Genomic DNA, 14,960 nt, shown 5'->3' with positions numbered 1-14,960 from the left:
TAATGTCCCTGTTAATAACTGCACATTTGGCAGACAGGAGATTTTGCAGAGAGCACTAACTAAATCGCCTCTGTTCTACAGTATACAGAGTGGCCCTTTTTCTTTAAGTAGCATCTAGAGAGATGTTCAAGTGTCTCTAGCAGAAAGTATTTGATGATAAGAAACATGAGAGCAGAACTTGAATCAAATCCAGCCTTGTATTTAACCATTTGCCTGGTCGCCATAGGCCACCAGGAATTCCATGCAGCTATGAACAGACTATTAGAACAAACTATTCTGTACCTACGCCAGACCCCTTGGTAGAAGGCAACTGACTGTTGTGGTTGGTTGGTTGGTGCTAGCCTACATGGCTTAGTAGTAGCCTACATTTCCATACTGGTTGAAGAACTTTCCTTTCTTCTGTGGCCAGCATAGAAACTAAGGCTACGTAATTTCATGTGCTAGTAAAATGTTTGCAGGCCAGGAATTTTTATAGGTACACTTGCACAGGTGAACTGATATATGGAAATGTACTGATATAAATAAGCAGCTGGGGAAGTTGGGGTGAAACAATGTTGACTCAAGGTTGGACACTGTTTGGTTTAAAACAAAGTCTTGTGCTACAGGTTACATTAGATGTAGTCTTCTGGCAATGGTGCACACTAGTCAGAGCTTGGATTCATAACTTTGGCTTTCAAGTAGTAGACTACATGATTTTATATGCTGAACAAAACATTCTTGAAATAGTGCTTATACACCTATGGCATGCTAGCTATTTCATTACCGGAGGTTTTTCCTGTGTTGCTTTTTAAAAAAAAAATGGGGCAAGCTACTGTTCTGCAGAAATTTCTCAACAGACTTGAATAATCCAGTTTAAATATAGTGGAAATCTAACGTAGTCTCAGAGCAATGGGATAATCTCAGAATTTCCACCGAAGATTTAAATACACAGTAAAAGAGATGGTTCTCTGTGTGATGCAAATTACTTAAAAGTTTGAAAAAAATAAATGGGCACATCTCAGGAAACTGTTTTAGACTATACAGGCATAGTAATAAGAATAAATAGTAGTCATAGATAAGTTAGGCATATTTTAAGACACTTTGAAGGCAACTCTCTGCATCAATAAAATACCATTTTATTAGGAGAAAATAATGTATGGGATCCAAGCAACCAACTCCTGGGCATGGGCAGAAAGCCCTTACACTTACATGGATGGGGAGAAACGGTATTTCCTTCCTGTGGCATTCCCTTGTGCTTCACAGAGCCTTCTCAGGAAGATTGGGAGCATTTCATAGGATGAAAATGACTACCTCTGAGCAGAATATGGTTCCCAGCAGTTGAGCTCCCAGCCACTGTTCACAGTCAAGTGTGTGAGCTTCTGTGAAGCTCTCACAGCAGTCAGCAGAAGATGGATTTCACAATCCTGAAAACATTTTTACTGTCTTCTGTATAGTTGCTTTGGAACTGTTCTAGCAAACCCTCCTAATAATATTTATGGCACACTGCAGGCCAAGTTCTTAGTGAAACTCTCACCAAATTAAATGTGAGTTGTGGATATGCAAGGGGTAAATGTATTGGCCCTAATAGGGTAAAATCTCTGACGCTCTTCCCTTTAAACCTGAGAGGAACAGAGCTATGAAGATTACTACAAAAACGTGGGGCAAGGGGTGGAACTCCAGCGTCACAAAATTGGATTTCGTTAGCTATTGTATATTCTAGCCTCTCCACCTCTTTACAATTCTCGTTAAGCCTGTAGATTTTTTTTTTGCCTGTTTGACTGCTTCCAAAATGTTTCAGTGTTACAAAGGAAGGAAGAATTAAAGTCCAGCAACTCCATGCTGCAATATCTTTTGATCTCTTCTTTTTTAAAAAACAACACATTTTAATAGAGTTACCATAACCTGATACTTCAATTCTTCAGAAGATTCTTCTTATCACAGATCTTCTACATATTTCTGTTGGTCATTAACACCAGCAGATATTCAAACAGATTTGTGGTGGATATGAGCATAGAAGAGCTGTAATCGCTTCCTGTGGAAAACCATTGTGTGGTGCACGGAAGATCTCTAAACTGAATGTGGGATGCACATCAAAGTCAGTGTGTCATGTTCTGAAGATCTCCAAACTGCGAGTTCACAGCAACAATGCTAGGACTGCTGTAAGAAAGTAATCTCATTTCACAGTTTTCGACAGTGAGCTGAAGAAAGTTATGAAGACAATTTCCTCCTCAAACATAAGCAACATTTCAGTGGATGACATTTCCGTAGACCATATCAACCAGACCGCGTTTTCTCAGCCTGGCTGGCAAATAGCACTTTGGGCTATCACCTATTTATTCATAGTCATCGTATCGGTTGTGGGCAATGGCACTGTCATTTGGATTATCTTGTCTCACCAACGGATGAGGACTGTTACCAACTATTTTATTGTTAACTTGGCTTTTTCTGACCTGCTAATGACTGCCTTGAACACAGTGTTCAATTTTATTTATGCCAGCCACAACGTCTGGTATTTCGGTGAGGGATTCTGTCGGTTTCTTAACTTTATTCCTGTTACGGCAATGTTCGTGAGCATTTATTCTATGACTGCTCTTGCTGCTGAGAGGTAAGAGTTTTGAAGTTGAGCTAAATTTTGTTATCCTATTCTTATTTGTTTTTAAAGGGTTAACTTGTAAAAGCTGGGTTGAAAGAAGTTATGCTAACTAAACTGGAAAAGCAGTTGAATTTTTACAAATCTAGGCATATTTACTTAAAAGTAGATCTCACTGAGTTCTACAGCACAATCCTATGCATGTTTACTCAAAAGTAGGCCCCTTTGTGTTCACGGTGGCTTATTCCCAAGTAAGCGTGCATAGAATTGCATCCTTACTCTCTAGTAAGTATGTTTAAGATTGTAGTCAAGGGGAACAGTCCTATACCTGGGAACGAACACACACACACACACACACACACACACACACACACACAGCACTTCTAAATAAGCCAGAATCAAGTTGCCATACTATGACTTGGAACTTGCATTTGGAACATGGGATAATGAACAAAGGGGACATTATATTCTGATCCTGAATTATTATTTTGCACTGAAAGATGTAATATTTAAAGGGTTCACTGGTAAAACACTTCCCTTTCCTTGCTCATATGCACACCACCAGCTTCCAAACAGCTCCATCTGGTTCCTTTAAGATGCCTACATCAGGGGCTACACTCTGAAGCTGCTGAAATCTGCACAGCTTGGTACCCAGTAGACCCAGGTACCACCCCTTCATGCTATCAAAGAGCTTATATAACAAAGTAAAAGCAGATCCCTAAGTCAAAGGTTAAATGTGGTTTTCAACCATAGCAGAGTCTGGCTGAGTCTGGCTGTCTTATAATTCAGCAGGGAAGCACTCTGCAGGACACAAAAAGGCCGTCCATTCCTATTATGGTAATTTAAACTTTATGGAAATTGTTTATCACTACCAAATCAAAACGGTGATATTACAGAAGTTTCAGCGGGCTGCTACATAGCTTCTACTATCTTGATCATTTTCTGAAAGTCCCATTCTGTTCCCTAGGGTTTTTTTAGTCTCCAGCAAGACTTACAAATATACCAGTACTTGATCTTCTTATTTATCTGTTTTTGTTTAGTGTTACACCAAGTCCTTGTTCACACATCATTTACAGACAGTGACTCATAACCTACAATACAGGAAATATCTGAATGCCTTATTTCTGAGGAGGACAATGCAAATTAGGTTCCGTTTCCTCTTGTCAAAAAAAGGACAAGTTAGCAAGATCCTGCCAGTTCAGAAACATCTTTCACTTAGAGTCAACAGGACAAAAGTCACCTCTGGGAAACACCCAACATACTAGTCATCAAATATTTATTTAATAATAAAATACAAATAATACAAAATTATGTCAGTGTAGCTCCTGCGTTCAAATTAATTTAGAATTCATAAACTCCCAAGTTTTAACCAGATGTAAAACATTGTATTTCCCCATTATGTTCAGTGCCTGCGTGGTTCCTATATTCCTATTAACAATAAAGTCCAAGGGTGTGAGACAATTGTCATATTGTCAATATGGCATACAGTGGTACCTTGGGTTACAGACTCCGCTAACCCAGAAATAGTACCTCGGGTTAAGAACTTTGCTTCAGGATGAGAACAGAAATTGTGCAGCAGCAGCATGGCGGCAGCAGGAGGCCCCATTAGCTAAAGTGGTACCTCAGGTTAAGAATAGTTTCAGGTTAAGAACAGACCTCCAGAACAAATTAAGTTCTTAACCCAAGGCACGACTGTATAAGGAGGTCTCTGTGTGCTTTGGTGAACCCTTGGATTTGCACAAGTGGAAAGAAATGGAGGGGAGGACCAATATGAGGCTCCCGGCCTATATAGACCTACTTGGGAGTAACGTAAGTCCCACTAAACTCAACTGGGGCTTACTTCAGAGTGGGTATATATTAATAGGGCTGCACTGTCAGCCACAGAAAGAAAAACCCAAACAGGAAGAAAAGAGAACTGTGCAGACATTTCCTTTCAGGAGGCAGAGGTGAGTGAGGAATAAGCAAATATCAAATGTGGAATCAGCCAGGCATAGCATTGTTCAGAAAGCAAGCCAAGCTGCTCATGGGGCAAAATGTAGGCTTGTAGGGGTTTCCTTGTCACAAACCTGAATCAGCCAGTACAACCCAAATATATCCACACTTGCAGAATGCAAGCAATATGTGCTATTAAGCAGATAAGCCCACTCCTTGGTGGGGTAGACAGCAGTAGTCGATCATGAAAACAGAAATAAATCAGTTTCTGGGAAAGATTAATGACTTTAATAGAAGTAGCTTTTTCCAGCTCGAAGTCAAGGGCTGCTGGTAACAGATACATTGTGTAATCTGGAGCTTACCACAAATTTATTTTAAAAAACAGTCCTCCAGATCAGTTTATTTTCTCTACATCTCCCACTTTGGGATTCTTGGGGAAGAACTTATAAAACTAATGCCTTTTTTATTTTTATTAGTTACGTAGGAAAAGTTGAACTTCCATTTTCATAAAGCACAAGGTTTGTGCCATAACCATAACCATAACTGCACCACTCTTTAGGGAGCTACCCTAAGTGCAAGAAGCTGGTGTAAAGAAAGCCAGTGGAAATAAAGCTGGCATTAAAGCTGGAAGTTACACCTGATCCAAATCCCATTCAGCAGCTAGGCGGATGCTGCTGCCCTGCCTATGTCTGGCAGAGGAAAAACAAGTCTTTAAAACAGTGTTCTGTGCTGGGTTGCCAGGTCACATGTAACTAGGCTACTTAGGATCTACTTAGGATCCAGCCTAAGACCCACCCTCCCAGTCCTGCCCCCACCATGCCCCAGAATGCTCCCTTTCAGAGACTTACACCAGCCTCGGCTCAGCCTTTTTGGGCTGCCACCTTTTCCTGCCTTGGAGGCTGCCTCTTCTGTTTTTCTTCCCTTCACACTACTGCTAGTCATAAAAGATTCCTCAGGAAAACAGGTAGGCTGCATTTATCTTCCTTGGGAAAGTTTACAAAAACAAGCCATCATTTCTTGCTGTTTGGATTAGGGGTGCCAGATTTTCCTGCGCCATGTGTGACAAATGGATGAAGTTATCTTCCTCCCTTCACGGCTAAGATGTGGGGAAGCTTTGCCTGCTAAACTTCTGCTTGTCATGTGGCTTTTTAAGACACAGGAGCCATGCCAGAAAAAGTTGGCACCCCTAACATTTATTCTATACATTCTGCAAAAGCTCCGGACAGATCTTCCAAGCAAAGAGGCTGTCGTAACTTGGCAGTAAGTAATTGGAAGCGAATATTTTTTGTCTGGGTTTTGATTCACTCAAAGGTGCAAAAGTTAAGAAGCGACAAGACAATATATCAATTGAACAGGACAAGTACTGTTGCACAAGTTGTATTAGGAACATAGGAAGCTGCATTGTACCAAATCAGATTGTTGGTCTATCTCACACACTACTGACCTAGTATGAAAGTGGGACAGAAAGAAGAAAGTACATAAATGTAATGGTGGTCACCAGCTTAAGGTAAAGGTAAAGGGACCCCTGACCATTAGGTCCAGTCGTGACTGACTCTGAGGTTGCGGCGCTCATCTCACTTTATTGGCCAAGGGAGCTGGTGTACAGCTTCCGGGTCATGTGGCCAGCATGACTAAGCCACTTCTGGTGAACCAGAGCAGCGCACGGAAACGCCGTTTACCTTTCCGCTGGAGTGGTACCTATTTATCTACTTGCACTTTGATGTGCTTTCGAACTGCTAGGTTGGCAGGAGCAGGGACTGAACAACGGGAGCTCACCCCGTCGTGGGGATTCGAACCGCCGACCTTCTGATTGGCAAGTCCTAGGGCTCTGTGGTTTAACCCACAGCGCCACCCACATCCCGGTCACCAGCTTGGATGGCCCCAAAAGAGCGTTAGGAAAATGGAGGCTAGCGATGGCTACTAACCACAGCAGCCATGTTCTCCCTCAGCTGTTGGAGGCAGTATGTCTCTGAATACTAATTGCCAGGAAAAGCTCTGTTGCACTCATGCCCTGCTTGCAGGCTTCCCATAGGCATCTCGTTGGCCATTGTGAGAACAGGATCCTGGATTAGATGGGCCTAGGGCCTGATCCAGCAGGACTGCTCTTGTGTTCTATTGTCTATACGTACTGACTAGCAGTTGCTCTCTTCCCTTGCACTGTCTGAAGTTGTCAGGCATTGAACCTGGAACCTGGAACCATAGCTGTCAAGTGTCCCTTATTTGAAGGGACAGTTCCTTATTCCAGCGCCATGTCCCGCTGCTGTCCCTTATTGATGGATGTCCCTTAAATGTCCCTTAAATGATGTCCCTTAAATTTCAAAGGAAGCAGCTCCTCTCCCTCCCTCCCTGCCGGCCAGGGAGGAGGGAGGCTCCAATTGTGTTGCTTGGCTGTGTTGCTCACCCAATAAGAAGTCTAAGAACGACTGGGGGGTGGAGCTTGCATGCCTTGTGTGTGGCTAGTTAATGCAAGCGGAGGGGTTTTTTGAATGCTGGACGCCATTTTGTTGCACGTGCTGCTGCAAACTTTGCGGTGCAAAGCCAGGCCGGGGAGCCATCTTAAGTTGAGGCTGCATAGGCCTTGTGGTGCATGTGATTCAGATTCTATTCAGTTGAACCTCTGGTTACAAAGTTGGTTGGACAGTGTTCTCGAAGCTACCAGCTTGACCACACTGCAGGAGGACAGGAAGACTGGAGTGCCTGGAACAGGTGAGGCTGCAAGTCCCTTATTTTGGCTGCTGGTCCCTTATTTTCAAGGCTGCTGGTCCCTTATTTTCAAATCTGTAACTTGACAGCTATGCCTGGAACCTTCAACCAAGTGGCTTGGGCAATCCAGTCAGATGGGTGGGGTACAAATAATTAAATTCTTAGTAACATTCAAAGCAGGTGCCCTATCACTAAGCTATGGGGGAGAAATTTTATTTTGTTTGCTTTTTAATGAGAAACATTATTGAACCAATATGTGAACTGAAACACTTCAAAAGTAGCACTTCACTGAATTTTGCAATGCTATTCTCTAACCAGCGAGTTCAAAAATGGGTATATTAGGGGGGAAGTGTGCATTAAAATGCTTGTTAGTGAAAATAACATACAAAATGCATTATATTGGGGAGGTATATTTTTAAAATGTAGATATTGGTTAAGACTACATGGACAAAGGTGTATATTAGGAGAAATTTGCACCAAGGTTGCTGACAAATTTGCATAAGGCATTAAAAAGATTAAATCACAAATTGCTGTGGAAATATGAAGAGATGAATTTAAGAATGGAAAAAAATAGAAACCTGGAGAAACCAAAACTGAGACATTCATTCATCCATTGGTATGGCACTTCCATGGAATAACTTGCCCTGAATTATTGTACTTCCTGCAATCTCAGTGTAAACAAACTACAAGGAGGCAGGAATTAATCATTGTACAAATAACTCTTCTCAGCAGAGCCACTTACTTAGGTATACAAAACCCTGGGATCATAAATCCTATCCTTGGCGTTAGAAAAAGCTACCAATTTTGGAAAAACTTAGCCACACTGGCCATGCAACATCAATTATTGTCGAAAATGTCATTTTCTGTGTGTCCTACAGTACGTGTGTGCTACGATCACAGAGCACATTTATCAAGCAGGCCACACTGGCTTCCTGGTCATGTGTCAGTCAGCAACCCGAGATGAGTGTCCAGAACAGGTGTGAGATAAAATGCACAACGTATCATTTAAACTGGAAGGCGCAAGGGTTGGAGAGAGCTGAGGGGAAAACATTTCCACTGCTCAGTGAACAAATCAGGCCTGTGGCAGCAGCATGACTTTTTCTTAAAATAAATGATTGCCCCTCACAAAGCTCATACAAATCACTAATTAGTCTGGCCTTATTTACACCAATCTATGCATATTTGTATGCATTCTTTAACTAGAGAACTCCATTATAAAATTTGGAGGCATGCAAATATTGAAGTAGAGCTGTATATTCCCCTCGCCACAGCTTTTTATTATAGGTTCCTCCAGAAGTTCCCCAAGTTTCAGAATCAGCTTGGGAGTGAATGCTCAGAAGACTCATTTGTACACACCAAACATTTCCCACAGTCCTTTAGATCTGTAGATTTCTTTCCACATAAATGTACACAGTAGAGTAGGGTGGATGGGATAATGCTTTGCCTCTTCTACAATGTTTGACTTGTTTACTGTGAATATGGCTGTGTACACACTATACCTTCAAAGCACAGAGCAGTGTCTTCCCCTCAAAGAATTATGGGTGCTGCTGTTTGCAAATGGTTGCTAGAAATTGCAATTTTGTGCAGGGTGAACTGCAGCCTAATTCTCTCTCTCTCCCTTTCAGGTATATGGCTATAGTTTACCCTTTCAGGCAAAAGCTCTCTGCTGGGTACACCAAAGTGGTCATAGGAATAATCTGGTTGGTAGCTTTTGGACTTGCTTTCCCACAGTTCTTTTATGCACAAATTCGTGTCGACTATGGAATGACCAAATGTGTTGTTGCCTGGCCAGATGACGTTCATCGTAAACATCTCATCACGTAAGAACATCCCAAATCCTGAACCCCAAAATACATGTTGGCAGCTGAGAACTCTTGATTTAAGGGGAAAAGAGAGAATGTGAATGATGTTGCTGAAAATCTTGCCTTAACCATCTGTTTTCAGCCAGAATCTATGTTACTACTATGTCTTCTTTACACTTGATGGAGGAGAGTGGAGGCAAACAGGTGACCACGTTAATATTCATGCAGTAATCAGGGATACTGCCAATTTAGGGTGTTTGATCCACAGATTTCAATGAAGTTGCAGTTTTCTAAAGTGAAAGAAGGCTGTGACATTCTGTGATGGGGGAACAAGGGTTGAAACCAGGAACTCTAGACCAAGGTGATCAAATTTAATTCAAACAGGGTTTCATATATCAATTAAAAATCCTTCAGACTTATCCGAGTTAACTGAATGGCAGGACCATCCCAAGACTTTTAAATCCTTGGGGGGAAAGTGATGCCAGTATTCCTTCCATACTAGTAATTTAGTCTGGGATCCCATCTATCGGTTTAGATGCCTTTGCTGGACAATTCTGGCAATGTCATAGCATTGGAGTGCTATGGGATGGCTGTGTTACCCTCTCATCTTGTCTTTAAAAGTCAATTGCAACATTAGCTTCCATGTATTTTCTAGCAAAATATTCCTGAGGCTTTTCAGAGCTACTGTATCTTTACCTAAAAGCTTCCTCTTTGCAGCTGCCAACTTTAATTGCTTTAGCCTATAATTGTCCTTTAATTAGTCCTTCCTGCTCTACACTTTCATTACTAGATTTCTTTTTTTTTTTTACTGAAAAATAGCATAGTGTCACAAATATGGGGCAATTCATTCCTAATGAAACATCATATTGAACAGAAAATGCTTAGCGGAAGGGATCACAGGGAGCAAGCTTCTAATTAATGTTGCAGGTGGGTTGCCTTTGTCCCAGCACAAAAAGTGAAGAACTTACCTCAGCAGCAGCACTCTCCCTGTTGCAAGAAATTGATGAGAAAGGCACAAGTATGTAATCTTCTGGCCCAATTGAGATTCACACAGAAACAAGGATCAACAAGAAACGTCTGTTTGAACAATTGCCATGCTTCCTGTTTGAGAAATATCAAAACAAAATCTGGCACTGAATGGGATGCCCTCACTGTGATGTGAAGCAACACTTCTACAGAGTAAAAGTCCCATTAAATCTGTCAGAGAAATTTTGACAGTTGATTATCGGTAGTGAAAAAAATGTTTAGTCAAAACATGGCAATGTGGTGGACGCAAAAAAGAAGGGGGAAGCGGTGTGACCTCAAAAAGCAGGCCTTGGGTCCAGTAGATAAAAGGAGGGGGAAATGGAGAGATATCTTGAGACCTTGCAGTGATCAGCCTTGCAGTGATTAGCCTTGCTATTTGTGGCAAAGGGAAGGATTTCCCCCATGTGTTCTTATCTCTTCCTCTGTCTGGCTCACCTCTTCCCCTTTTAGTCCGGGGAAAACCACACTCAAGGCTAAAACATAGAGTCCTTTGTTCTGTTTATGAGGTTCTGGAATTCAAGAGGCCAAACATTTATGGAGCTTTGGGCACAATTCTCATCTCCCTCCAGAAAGGAGGCACGGTTATTTAAGCATTGCGTTAACATCACTCCTTGAACGTTTATCATTAACCATCTTCTACAAATAGTAGCCTTCTGACAAGCTGTCTTCATGCCACTGGTTTACTGTGGCCACTGTCACATCACCAAAAAAAGGGGGGGCACACAAAATTTTACACAAATTCACACTGTATACATGATATGCTAATTTATACGTATGGTTGCAAATTTAGAAACAATCACTATAATTCAAATATAAATTATCATTTTGTCATAGTGGAGAAGACTGTGACCAGGTGATCTGTAGGTTTGCCCAGTCTGTTGTCCCCATGTTAACTGTTGATGGGCAACTTCAAGGCTTTTACTCTCCCTTCATAAGTATCTGGTCAGGCCTTCTGACAGAGGTCACTTTCAAAACAGCAGAAATTATAGAACCTTAAGAGTTAGAAGGGACCCCAAGGGTCATCTAGTCCAACTCCATGCAAGTCCTTGGTAAAGTAGGGCAGATGGTCACCCTAAACAGCAGTTTATAATTTTGAGAGTATCACTTTTGAAAGCCCATTAATGGTACATTGTGTTTTGATAGCTTCCCCTCACCGGCCTTGCTTCACATCCTCCTCGAGTGTTTTTGCCTGATTGGAACATGACATTGAACTCTGAAAATGACTTGTTGCTTGCCTGGATGGAGAATAGTGTGTGTGTGTGTGTGTGTGTGTGTGTGTGTGTGTAGAAACTACCCCAGTGTACAAAGATACCATTTACATTCAGTGCTCTGGCCACTCTTGCCCTGGAAACCACTGGCCCCGGAAAGTTTTGGAAACTCAGGCAGAAAAGCATTTATTGATCTTCCCAATACACAGAGGTTCTTTTTGGACTGAAGGAAGGGAAACAAGCTCTATCCATGCTCAGCTCTTTCTCTCTTTTTTTCAGGTACCATATTACAGTCATTGTTTTGGTGTACCTGCTGCCTCTCCTAGTGATGTTTATCACATACAGTGCAATAGGAAAGGCTCTGTGGAATAATGCTGTTCCTGGAGATCATACTAATGTTCTCAGCTACCAGCATATGATTACAGCCAAAAAAAAGGTTAGTTGTCATGAGCTAATAATTGCTGCTTATAGCGCAGTGGTAACATGAACCCAGGGGTAAATCTCACTGCTGCATAGTTTCGTTATCAGCAAGAACAACAGACCAGACACACCTCCGGCTAAGACTCAGACTGTGTATGCAATATTTCTTTAAAAACAACAGGATAGGTACAGATCATGACAAATACCTGTTCCCAAACCAATGGTAGGAGCGCATTAGGTGCAGAGTTTGTGGGAATGTGTACAGTCTCGATTTTTCAAATTACCACCTAAGTTTCAGCAAATGCCCTCTGCTGTCCTGGATAGGTACTACAGCATGATGCCTCTAACCAGCATTATAAAAGGTAAAGGTAAAGGACCCCTGAACGGTTAAGTCCAGTCAAAAGTGACTATGGGCTGCAGTGCTCATCTCGCTTCAGGTCGAGGGAGCCGATGTTTATCCCCAGACAGCTTTCTGTGTCATGCGGCCAACATGACTAAACCGCTTCTGGTGCAACAGAGCACCATGACGAAAGTCAGAGCACACAGAAATGCCATTTACCTTCCCACCACGGCGGTACCTATTTATCTACTTGCAGGGGCGTGCTTTCAAACTGCTAGGTTGGCAGAAGCTGGGACAGAGCAATGGAAGCTCACCACAGTCACACGGATTCAAACAGCTGACCTTCCGATCAGCAAGCCCAAGAGGCTCAGTGGTTTAGACCACAGTGCCACCTGCGTTCCAGTAACCAACATTATATACATTGGCAGCAAACAAGTAGGGCAAGATACTGCTAGCTAAGGGGGTTCAACTTGAATAGTCACCACCTGTCACTTCCCAATCCTAATAAGTGCATGTTTCTGGGATTTGCGGCAACATTATCACAGCAGCATTCTGCACAGCCACAGTTGCCTTTATAAACAAGTTACTACTATATATTGCAGGGATGAGGAAACTGTCATTAATACAACTATGCATTTAACATATTGTCTGGTTTGGTTCATAAGAAACTGCAGGCACAAATTGCTGCACAGCCATGCATCACAGACTTTCTGAGTACCCACCCTAAGCCTGTATTTCACGAGAAATGGGTAGCAGCCTCTTTGACATCACAGGCACAAATCTAGGACCAGAAGAATGACAAAGCATTCAAAGATTTCTCTTTCCTTTTTCTAGTTCGTCAGGACAATGGTTGCAGTCGTGATCACATTTGCCATCTGCTGGTTCCCTTATCATCTCTACTTCGTCTTGGGGAACATCCAGAAAGACATTTACAGGCAGAAGTACATTCAACAAGTATACCTGGCGGTATTTTTGCTTGCCATGAGCTCTGCGATGTATAGTCCAATTATTTATTGCTGCCTTAATCAAAAGTGAGTAGTGCATGCGTTAAGTGGATGCAAGCAACTTGGGAGTATCACTGAAGTGTAGGATAAAAATGCTCATATATAAATATAGGAACCTAGGAAGCTGTCTTATACCAGTTCAGATCACTGGCCCATTTTGCTCAGTGTGTCCTACGCTCAGGGCTTATCCTTATATCATATTTAGCTTGACCTCTAACATTTACAATGCAATCATTTACATTCCCGCTCTGAAGCAAATACCACCGAGTTCAATGGTGCTTACTCTCAGGCACAGTATTAACAAATTCCACAAAAAACAGCAGTTTTCTCTAAATGTGCATCACATTCCTTTGATAGCCTCTGTATTCCATCAGGGAAACAGTCCATTTTCCTTTGGAGAGAAAATTTCCTTTGGAGGTTCAATACGGAGGCTCACACAAAATTCCTCATTTGTCAGACTTTATTCAATAATGTGTTACGGGACAGAGTACAAAAGCGTCTGTCAGAGCACACACCCTATATAAGGAAATATACGTCATCTTGACCATTCATTCTCTAGCCAACCACCTTCTGCCACCTCAGCACCTCACCTTCTTTCATCCAACCATAGTCCTTGGAAACACTTACTGAATCCAAGTTATTTGCTGTACATGAGGAGACTTCCTTGTGCCTTTGTCAAGCAATTGGCCATTAGGTTCCTCCTAAACTGATTCTTACCAGTTTGGGGGCGAGGCTGCACTCTTGCATACATGATGCAAGATCCTCATGAATAATGGGTTTTGCAGAATTTCTACCTTCTCAGACTGTACAAGGGATGGGGAGCTTTTTCTGACTACATTCTGGGGGGTCACATGCTAGTGCTTGTTGGGTCAGAGGCAAAAGTAGACAGAACAGCCAATGTGACTTATGCTTTGGTATCAGTCACACACAAGTCAGGTTTTTCTATACAGATTTATCTCTCCACCCTGTCAGAGGTGTCACCCTACAAAGACACAGTCCACCCAGACAAAACACTTGAGGAATCCCTCAAGTCTGAGGTACTCCATCCCTCATCTATACCATGTAACACTTGGCTTGTGTTTGCACCCATTTACAGGTTCCGCTCTGGTTTCAAGATAGCTTTCCAGTGCTGCCCTTGCATCAAAGCAACGGAAAGAGACAGACTTAACCTTACTCCCCGATTGCCTTTAAAGAAGACCTGGAGAGATCACGCATCTAACAACCTAACAAGCACAGGAACACAGACAACCAATATGGACAATGTACCATTAAGTACTATGTATTTGGTCGTTTGACTGTTATGCCAATAGCTTGATTAATGGCTTCTTGTCGTGTTTCTTCATTGCAGATTAAAAATATTACCACAGAGGCTTGTGACAGATTTGGGAGTATTCTTTGCAGTGCTTCACACCAGCAACACAACCAATCAATTCCTCCATCAGTGTTATTGCTTGAATGTCTTAGTGTCTGAAAATAATCTCAACGCCATACGCTCATACTATTATGGAAAGCCACAGGGCCAACCCAAGACATTTTACTGCCTGAGGCAAAGGACAAGGTGGCTCACCTCCCTATTCCATGTACAAAAGCCAACTGGACTAGCTGTTGAATCTTATTTCAATGCTGGCAATGGGACAGCATCCATCATGGCACCTGATAGCAGCAGACAAGTTTAGGGGTCCAGGATGGACTGTGGTACACACAGAGCAGATTGCATACTTCAGAACAAATAGAAAAAAGGCATTTTTTCCCCCAGTCCATCAGCTGGCATTAAAAATTCAAATACAGTGGTACTTGGGTTCACAAATGTACTGTAATCCGTTCCGGAAGTCCGTTCCAAAACCAAGACACACTTTTCCATAGAAATACAAAATGGATTAATCCCTTCCAGACTTTTAAAAAACAATCCCTAAAACAGCAATTTAACATGAATTTTACTATCTAACAAGACCATTA

The 14,960-nt window shown here is 42.1% G+C and overlaps 1 protein-coding gene across 1 annotated transcript; it reads left to right on the top strand.

Moving 5' to 3' along the window:
* Positions 1–1,622: 1,622 nt before the first annotated feature.
* TACR2 (tachykinin receptor 2) lies at positions 1,623–14,797 on the top strand. Its single transcript, XM_079976520.1, has 5 exons — positions 1,623–2,584; positions 8,830–9,024; positions 11,520–11,676; positions 12,835–13,031; positions 14,101–14,797. Exons 1-5 carry the CDS (start codon positions 2,190–2,192, stop codon positions 14,297–14,299), a joined length of 1,143 nt encoding a protein of 380 aa, XP_079832646.1. The 5' UTR covers positions 1,623–2,189; the 3' UTR covers positions 14,300–14,797.
* The last annotated feature ends 163 nt before the right edge of the window (positions 14,798–14,960 follow it).

The sequence above is a fragment of the Podarcis cretensis genome (genome assembly GCF_951804945.1).
Source record: "Podarcis cretensis genome assembly, chromosome: 5".
NCBI classification, from domain to species: Eukaryota; Metazoa; Chordata; class Lepidosauria; order Squamata; family Lacertidae; genus Podarcis; species Podarcis cretensis.
The sequence above is the reverse complement of the archived record's forward strand: the minus strand, read 5'-3'. Positions and strand labels throughout refer to the sequence as shown.

What these genes read in the sequence shown, in the direction of transcription:
- TACR2 (XM_079976520.1), top strand. Translation starts at nt 2,190, where the DNA reads ATGAAGACAATTTCCTCCTCAAACATAAGCAACATTTCAGTGGATGAC. An exon ending in CATCGTAAACATCTCATCAC is followed by an intron (nt 9,025 to 11,519) that starts GTAAGAACATCC and finishes TCTTTTTTTCAG; the next exon opens with GTACCATATTACAGTCATTG. An exon ending in TATTGCTGCCTTAATCAAAA is followed by an intron (nt 13,032 to 14,100) that starts GTGAGTAGTGCA and finishes ACCCATTTACAG; the next exon opens with GTTCCGCTCTGGTTTCAAGA.